We start from the raw sequence: 9,366 nt of genomic DNA, 5'->3' as shown, positions 1-9,366 counted from the left end.
AACAGGGGGGAGGACAACACAGAAACCGACCGATACTGGGTCGACGGCTGCCGCACGAGGACACCGCGGACGCACGCGCGAAAGTGCGTCGCTCCGCGGACTGGGAGCCCGTCGATGTCGAGCGGAGCCTCCTGAAGCCAAGCAGAGTCGTCGGTGACGAACGTGAGCGCGCCGAGACGGATCTCGCGGCCCTCAACCAAAACTCCGCCTGAAACCATGATGAAGGAGATCGGAAAAAATTGCAACTTCTCCAGTAAGTCGCTAAGACACCCGCCCCACGGTGGGCGCCAACTGTCGTGGTTCTAAGTCTGACAATAGTGTAGGGGGATACTAATGGAGAGGCAAGATCCTAACTATGGAGTAAAATATTGAAATTAGACTCTTTCAGAATCAATTTCATATTCTAGCATAAATTGAATAAATCAAAGTTAAATTATAGGGAGCCAAACTAGGTGTAGGTAAAAGTTTTTTTTTGATAAAATAGAACATTGTTTAGGTAAAAAGCACATAAATAAACAAATAAATAAGTGCTCATCAGCCTTGTTGGGCCGGCCACGATCTAGAGTACGCAGCGCATTCCTATTTGCTGCAAGGATTTGTCGGTTACTTGTCAACCATCATTTTCAAAAAAAAAAAGTTGTCAACCACCAAAAAAGGCACATTTATTTCTCATGCAATCGAGTTTTTGTTAGCACGTAACACATGTGATAAGCAATCCAATCAATTTCAAAAAAAAGTTAAGGTTTTGTTTGCATCGGTCGGTTCTCGTGCGTGTAGCCCCGAGGCCCAGACGGGGACTCACCGTCGAGGTCTCGCCTAAAGCGAGCCGGAGCTTGCGGCGACGTGGCCGCGATGTCACGTGCGGAGGCCAATCAGAAGCTCGATTGTTTGAGTGCGTGAAGGCTGCCAGCCCGGGAGCTCGGTGCGAGGTTTAGAGGGATGATCAGGTCAAACAAGGTTGGGCCGCAGGCTGTCAGGCTCGGCAGAATGTCGACTAGCGGGAGGAGGAAGATGAATAGTGGCTGGCAGAAGGATTGCGTACCTGTAAATCCAAACGGCTTTGACAAAATCGACTGAAAGACTTTTTAATTAATATAAGTGACGCCTAGGCGTCCCCTTTTGTTATTACTCCGAGTCTAAACAAAGTTACAACTTCTGAACTTTTTAGACGACAAAAAAGTTCTGAACTCACAGCAGTTTATACCCGACAAAGACATAAGAACACTAAAGCTTGGGGCGTCAGTTCTCGCGGTTGCAGCAGAAGAAACGGAGAATACGCGCCCGGTGCTCAGGGCGGACGCTGATCATGAGCCACAGGAAAACGACGGTGACCAACCAGATGGCGATGTCGATTGAGATGTGCGTCTTGGCCTGCGACACGATGAAGGTGAGCACCAGGCTAGAGTAGGCGACGGCGAAGGACCACCGGACCTGCCGCGAGTCCACCGGCAGGCGTACCAGCAGGCTCAGCGTCATCATCATGGACGCCAGGAACCCCATCCAGCTCGCCGCCATGAACACCCAGTACCTGCACGCATGCATGCCATCAGTCAAGGAACGTCCGCATGACCACCGGGCTTTCGATCAGAATCTAAGTTTCTAACCAGGAGCATGTACCCTGTGCGTACCTTTGCGGGTGCTTGTCGCGCATGATGGGGTCACCGGCCTCGTGCGGCTTCTGCTTGCCGTCCGCCGGCAGCGTGTCCTGCCAGTACCCGCCGGGGACGCTGCACCCGAGCTGGTACGTGAGCGTGGTGATCAGCGTCGCCACCACCAGCAGCGTGTTGGCGTCGTTGCCCGCCCAGTTGTTGGCCGCCACCTGCCCGTGAGGCTGCGGCTGCGGCGCCATCGCCGCCGGCGGCGGTGGGTAAACTTGGCCGCTCATCGCCCCGTTGTTCCACATGGTGTCGAGTGACAGCGAGCGACTGACAAAAGGCTTTGATCTGGTCGACTCTGATGGAACGGTTGTGTTTATAGGACGGGCGGGCACGTGACCGGTCACCGGCGAAGTCACGGTCAGACGCGGCGGTTGCTTACTCGACTGCGTTTCCTACTCGACAGTGTGATGCAGGCATACTGTCAGTTACTGCAATCTGCAATGTGGTGCCAGATATGCTCTCATTTAGTGCTTTATTCGAATCCAAATCAGGTGATATGCTGTCATTTAGAGTGTGCTCATTTAATGGTGCCAGCAAATTCGGATGTACGCCATTAAATGAGTACACATAGTCCAACTTTTCTGACTGGCTGATTTGACAGGAAACTGCGAGATTACCTGGAGTGATCTAAGATCAGTCTTGAGTAAGAGTGACCTAACAAAGCCCTTGAGGTTGATTCTACGTTTTAGATTTTGACAGTCATCATTAAAAAAATCATCTAGATTGCAGACTTTGTATTTTGTTGACACCTTTTAATAATATGGACGCATGCATATGTCGGATGCAGAGGCCAGGATGATCCTCCTTCTCAAAAAAAAAATCATAAAAAAATCATGATGAATAAAGTAATACTCACACTGTTCGAAAAATCAATATGGTTTAGATATGACCAATCTTCAAGATACAATCTTAGCATATACCTTTTGTATGTACAAGTTAATAAAAAATGTATAAGATGCATATAATAAATCTATCTTTCATAAAAAAATCTGATGTTTAATTTATACCTAAAAATCTGGATATTTTGTATTAATTAGTTGTGAAATCTAGAAATTATTAATTGCATGGTTTCGACTATGTATTTGGGATTAACATACTCTAGTACATCTTTGATCCATAATAATTATCGTTGATTTAGTACAAAACATCAGTGCCAATTAATATGGGTCGGAGGGAGTAGTATTAAATTTTGCTTGTACAATCTAAATATTCGCAAAATATATATAAATATTTGCTAATAAAATAATGGCTAAAGATAGGAGACTCTAAATTTTGTTTAATAATCCAACAGAGGAAATAGTAATACCGAAGTTAGAAAATTTGACAGTGCTATCTCCTCAATTATGCTTTTATGATTAATTACCGGCAATGCAATTATGCATCAACGAAGGAAAACTTGGTATATACGATAGTTCTATTGCTAAATAATTTTCTATCAAGAACTAAAGCTGGATGTGATGGCGCATACACAATTATCGTATTCTTATCTCATCACTATTCATTTTGCATATCATTGTTGGATGTGCAATGTCATGGAGTGAGCTGCTTCCACAAATGGTCACCTTAATTTCGTTTGGTCCTCATGGCACGCGCCCGGTAGCAAGCTTGGCGCTCGCCGCACTGCCGCGCGCCGCTCCGGGCACGGCGTCCACCTTCCGGCCGTCCCCACCGCCGTGTGCCACCCGGCCACGGCGTCCACCATGTTTCGTAGCTGCTAGGAGGCATGGGCTCATCGTACTCTCCGCCGTGCGCCACCCGGGCTCGGCGTCCACCCCCCGAGCCCCGCCATGCAGCTTGAGGTCTGGATCCGGATCAACGTTCGCCGCCCTACGCCTTCCACGGGTTGAAGGTCAGTTCTCCGTAGTGCCTGTTCTGGACCACAGCCTTCCTTGATGCATGCATGCCGTTCGGGCGCCGTCTTTCTCTGTGAGGTCTAGATAGGGTTTCTGTGCTCCGGGTTCCTGGCTTGCTCCATGGATGGATCTTCGTTTGAGGATGATATGTTGTCCAAGTATGGTTGCGGCACTCTTTTGGCCGTCGCTGGCCGTTGCCGGCCGGCCAGCCTTCTCGCCGTCGTCCTAAACGACGGTGTTGTCTTCTCCCCTGATGTGTTTGCTTCCCTCCTGGTTTCCTGGTTCGGGGGCTGTGCTAGTGGCTTCCGAGTCCAACCTTGTCAGGAGGGCTCCTTTCGCTTTCAGGTGGCTCATGAGTGTGTTGCTAAGGAGATCGTGCTCCGTGATCCATGGCGGTCAGGCTTTATCGCCGTTGCCATGTCCTTTCCTGCTATGGCTTCTTCCGTCTGTCGCGAGTCGCCTGCTGCATGGGTGCATGCACGTAGACGTACGTGGGAGGCTAACTCCCTTTTGCCATCTATTCTTGGACCTTGCCCTCCACACTCTGCGCAACTATCGTCTGTTAGCAATGCTTTGACTGTCACGACCCCGCGTGCCCCGATTTTCCGGGATTTTGCGATACGCTCGCACGACGAGCGCTCTGTCACACGCGGTTTTGAGGCTTCATGCAATCGATTAGTTTCGTGCTTATCCCAGCCTACTCCTTACTCCACGCCTTTGCCGCCTTCTGCTGACCAACCGCTGGCTGGTCCACGCGCGGATTCTTCTGCTGAGGTTGGCGACGCTCCAACTGCCCGTACTCTACCTTCGCTGTCGCCAGTTCCTACACCTACACTCTACAGAGATGCGCTGCTCTCCTCCCCAGCTGCTTCTTCTGTCTATAATCTTTGGGAGCCACGCCGTATCCACGGCTGTGGTTTGGAAAGCCTAAAAACCTGCCTAGCCGCTGTTATCGATGTCTTTCCTATAGGCACTGGCGACGGGATTGCAGGGACCTGTGGCATGCTGGCTATGCCGCTCCGTTGGCCACACTCGCGCTGCCTGTAGTTATAGGTCTCTTTGCCCTAAGTTTCAGCGTGCTTGCCCATCTATAAGTGCAGCCCCCATGGAACGGCTCGCTTCATCACAAGCCTCTCCGCTTGCTCTCTCCATCTCTCCACCAACCCTGAGCTCAGCCTCCCCTCCTCCCCCCGCCATGGAACCAGTAGTGCACGGCCGCCCTTCCTCGTTGGATGTCCATTACCCTCTCGTACCTGATCAAAACTCCCTTGTGTGCCTTGTCACCATCTCTCCACCAAAGGCCTTCTTCCTTCCTTGGCTCCGTAGAGTCCTTCGCCACCGGCTCGGCATCACCGCGGTTCGCTTTGCCGGCTCGGCTGTGGGCACGGCCTTCATTGTTTTCCAGCGCGAGTCCGAACAGGCCGCTGCTCTACGTGCGAGCCCGTTGGAGGTGGGCGACCGCACCATCTGGATCCTCTCGCACAACACAGGCGATAACGCTTTCCGCTTTGCTTACCGCCACGTCGTCAGCCTCTCGCTCGAGAAGTTACCTCTGGAGTTGTGGAATAGGCGGGGGGTGGCGGCGTGCGTAGCCGGGTTCGCCAGCCTCTTCCGCCTAGAGCACGCGTGCCTCCACGGCAGCGAATTCTCCAGCATCTTCGTCCTCGTCAAAGTTGAGGCTCTGCACCACATCCCCCACCACACCACCTTTCATCGTGTTGACGGCAACGGTATCTACGCTGATGTTATCATCAACGAGATTTGGGATGTTGCTCGCTCCCTCGGTGCTCCCACGGTCACGCCACGCCCGCTCGATCGCCTCGAGGAGGGAGGCGCCGACGCCCCTGCTCCGCCCTCCCCTTGCCGTGGGCGTGCTCACCACGGGTCCTCCACGGGCCGCGGGCATGCGAGCGCTGGAGTGAGCATGGCTGACTGCGCTTTTCGTGCTTTCCTGTTCCCGGAGACGGCCGCGCCGGCCGACTTTCTAGCCATGCTCAAGCTGGCGGCCAAGCCCAAGCTTATCAGAGGATCCGCTTTCTCCCTGCCGTCTGAGGCTCAAATCTTGCACGAGGATGAGCTAAGGCTATGTCTCCACTCCTCACTATGGGCGGCTGAGGTGCGCACGCCGAGAGTCTCGGTCACCTTCGATACCGATGGCATGTGCTTCTCCTTCAAGCTCGAGCTCAACAATAGTCGGACCGCCTCGGGCTCTATCCCAGTTCGCCTGCTATCGATCGATGATGGCTTCTTTCCTTGCTTCGACTACAACAAGGGGGCTCTGGCGCGGGAAAACTCTCGCTCCCTCTTTTTCAACTTCCTACCTAAGCTGCTGACCGGTGGGCCGTGTCCCCGCACGCTTCCACTGCTACCCTCCGTTGAATGTAGACACCCACCCAAACCAAATGTGCCTGTTGGGCTGCTTCCTGCGGTTGGGCCTGCGCTTGTCCTTTCCGGTGACGGGCCCCTGACGGATGTCCAGTTCCCGGCCCAGCAACACTATCGGGCCCACCAGATCCTTGTGGCCCGACCTATATGCTCCAGGCCTTTTCATCGCATCCCTCGGCCGGAGCCTGGGGTCTTGTCGTGTGGTCAACCGTCTCCAGTTCTCTCCACCGATCTGTAGCACAGAGCTTGCGCCGCGCTTCCGCCCCAGGTCGCCACCATATTCTGCAGTTGCCGCGGGCCGCCTTGCGAGCCGAGCGCCAAAGATCTCCTGGCCAAGCCTCTGCTCCCACTCTTCCCTGCTCCTCTCCAGGGTGCGGGGCCAGTGCTCACGGCCGTCCCGATCGATCTCGACCTGAACAAGGCGGTCGAGATCCAGCCTCTGGAATCAGGCGAACAGGGGTGCCACGGAGAGGATACTGGGCATGCCTTCGATCAGCAGGCCGCGGAGGAGGAGCTTCCGCCAATACTCACTGCTTCGCCCCGACGTAGCCCGCGCATCAGCCGTGCTTACGACGGTGTGCGCCTCGTCTCTGTCGAGCATGCGGCTAAGAGGAAGGTTGTGGCGGCTGGATCCGACTCTAGCTCTGGGCCGTCACGATGGCCTAGTTCCTCTCATCGTCACAAGAAGTCGAAGACTGCGGTAGTAGCCAGCTTGCTTGAGCTGCCTCTGCTGAACACACCGTCTCCCATGACTCGCGGCAAGCTGAAGAAGATTGCACAGTGTTGCGACCTCAATGCCTCCGCCATCCTGGAGCAAGCCAAGATCCAGGACGTTCCGGTCTTGTCAGACGACACCTCTGCATCCGCTGGTGCTGCTCCTGCTTCTCCTGCGTGTGTCTACAGTTCCTCCAATGTTTAGGTTGAGAGCCTCTGTTCCAGGTTCAGGAAATTTTGCCTTTAGTTGTTGTTCCCAGTCTTATGTTTTGCTTGATGCTTTGTAGTCCCCCTTTGTTTCTTATGTCTCTAGGGCCTCCGTTTAGTTCGGATTTACCTTTCTTCAGGGTCTGTAGCTTGCTTTGGTCAGTTGGTCCTGCGTTTGTATGCTGCTCCTCCAAGTTATCTATCCTAGATGTATGCTCTGTTTTTCTCTTCATGATCATAATGCATTTGCTCTTGTTCTTCCTCACGTTGGGCTGTGTGTTCATTACTGCACTATGAAGTTTCTGAACTAGAATGTCCGTGGACTCGGCAAGGACGACAAGTGCTTGTTGGTTCGTGATACAATAACCTCCTGCTGCCTTAGTGTTGTGTGTTTGCAGGAAACAAAGCTGTCATCCATTTCCACCTTCAAGTTACGAGCCTTCCTGCCCACAAATCTCAAGCAGCATGCTGTTACTCCGTCTGATGGCGCGGCCGGAGGTATCCTGGTTGCTTGGGACCCTGCAGTGTTTCTCGGTCAAGTGGTTGCGCTGCACATGTTTCATATAACTCTGAAGCTGGTTTCTACATCAACAAACATCACGATCTGCCTCACTGCTGTTTATGCACCTTATCTGCAAAATGAGAGATCAAGTTTCTTTGAGGCGGTTAGCAGTGTTGCCAGTTCACCTGACATGCCCTGGGTGGTGTTGGGTGATTTCAACATGTACAGATTTGCACATGAGAAGTCTCGTGGCCATATCAACTGGAGTTTGATGGAAGCTTTTAATTCTTGGATCAGGGACCATGCTTTGGACGATGTTCAGATTGATAATAGACTCTTCACTTGGTCTAACAAGAGAGAGCATCCTACTCTTGTCCGTTTGGATCGGGTGCTTGTAAATGCAGCTTGGAATTTAAGCTTTCTGCAGTCAACTGTATCATGCGTTCCAACAACGACATCTGATCACGCGCCCCTGCTCCTTTCTTTCTCCACAAGCATGCCAAGGAGTAAGTTGTTTCGTATGGAAAATCACTGGCTGGAATCAGAGGATCCCCGCAACATCATCTCCCTGGCTTGGTCCCGTGGCACTAGAGAGATCAGTTCTGCTGCCTCCTTGATCAGTTTCAAAATGAGACATGTACGTGCTGCCCTGCGGCAGTGGTGCCGTTCTAAGCCTAGTCTACGGATCCTTGTGGACAATAATAAGCATGTGGTGGCTTATCTGAATGCTGTTGAAGAGCTGAGGCCACTCTCTCCTATTGAAGCTGTGCTCAGGGTCTCTGTGGCTGCCAAGGCCGAGCACCTGATCCTATGGCAAACTGCTGCTTGGCGTCGTAGGGCCAAGTTACGATGGTGTGTGTCCGGGGACGAAAACAACCAGTTCTTTCATGCGGCGGCCAATCAACAAGCTCGACGCAACAAGATCAGAGTGTTGGTTCAGGAAGGAGTGGAATTTTTTGATACTTCACAGAAGCTGCGTTTGGCTACAGACTATTTCAGGGAGATCCTGGGACAGCCTGCAGTCTCGACGGATGCTGTTGATGTTGCCTCTTTATATACTCCGCTCAACCTTTCAGAGCTCACAGCGGAGTTCTCATGGGCTGAGATCGTGCAAGCTATCAACTGCTCGCCTAATAACCGGAGTCCGGGTCCTGATGGCTTTACTAACGAGTTCTACAAGACCTTCAAGCTGCTGATCAAGGATGACTTGCTAAGGTTCTTTACTGCTTTCCATAAGAGTGAAGTGAACCTCTCGGGCGTCAACTCTGCTTTCATCACACTGCTGCCAAAGAAAGATACACCGCTGGAGATACGTGATTTCAGGCCGATCTCTCTCGTGCATAGCTTACCTAAGTTGGCATCGATCATGATGAATAAGATGCATAGGATAAAACTTCTGGTGAAATTCCAATTTCAATCGTTTATAGTCCCAGGATCCCATATCATCACATAGCCTATACCATGCCAATGTGTCTCCCTTCAAAGATAAAGGGAAAATCTTCTTCTTAATAACATCATCGGGCATACCTGCAAGCTTAAATAATCCACAAACTTCATCCACATAGATAAGGTGTAAATCGGGATGCAATGTTCCATCTCCTGCAAAGGGATTAGCTAGCAGTTTCTCTACCATACCCGAAGGAATTTCAAAGTAAACATTTTCAGTAGGTTCAGTAGGTTGAAGAGCAACTCTTGGTTCTACTGGTGAGGGTGAAGATACCCCGAACAAGCCCCTCAAAGGATTAGTTTCCATAGTAACAAGTGACAGTAAATTTCAGCACACTATTTAAATGTTTCCTTACCAAGTTCCACTTACCAAAGGCGCTTCACTCCCCAGCAACGGTGCCAGAAAATAGTCTTGATGACCCACAAGTGTAGGGGATCTATCGTAGTCCTTTCGAAGTAAGAGTGTCGAATCCAACAAGGAGCAGAAGGTATTCTCTGCAATCACTGAAATTGTAGGTAACAGATAGTTTTGTGATAAGATAATTTGTAACAGGTAACAAGCAATAAAAGTAAATAAGGTGCAGCAAGGTGGCCCAATCCT

General features: G+C 51.4%; 1 protein-coding gene across 1 annotated transcript; it reads right to left on the bottom strand.

Annotated features, from left to right (window-relative positions):
• Positions 1-1,088: 1,088 nt before the first annotated feature.
• Positions 1,089-1,924, bottom strand: LOC123094991 (uncharacterized). Its single transcript, XM_044516835.1, has 2 exons — positions 1,629-1,924; positions 1,089-1,528 (listed from the first exon to the last, which is right to left on the bottom strand). The coding sequence occupies exons 1-2, from the start codon at positions 1,901-1,903 to the stop codon at positions 1,240-1,242; spliced, it is 564 nt and encodes a 187-aa protein (XP_044372770.1). The 5' UTR covers positions 1,904-1,924; the 3' UTR covers positions 1,089-1,239.
• Positions 1,925-9,366: the final 7,442 nt, after the last annotated feature.

Source organism: Triticum aestivum, chromosome 4B, assembly GCF_018294505.1.
Source record: "Triticum aestivum cultivar Chinese Spring chromosome 4B, IWGSC CS RefSeq v2.1, whole genome shotgun sequence".
Lineage (NCBI taxonomy): Eukaryota > Viridiplantae > Streptophyta > Magnoliopsida > Poales > Poaceae > Triticum > Triticum aestivum.
This window is presented reverse-complemented; position numbering and strand designations above follow the sequence as displayed.

What these genes read in the sequence shown, in the direction of transcription:
- LOC123094991 (XM_044516835.1), bottom strand. Translation starts at nt 1,903, where the DNA reads ATGTGGAACAACGGGGCGATGAGCGGCCAAGTTTACCCACCGCCGCCG. An exon ending in CGCGACAAGCACCCGCAAAG is followed by an intron (nt 1,529 to 1,628) that starts GTACGCACAGGG and finishes GCATGCGTGCAG; the next exon opens with GTACTGGGTGTTCATGGCGG.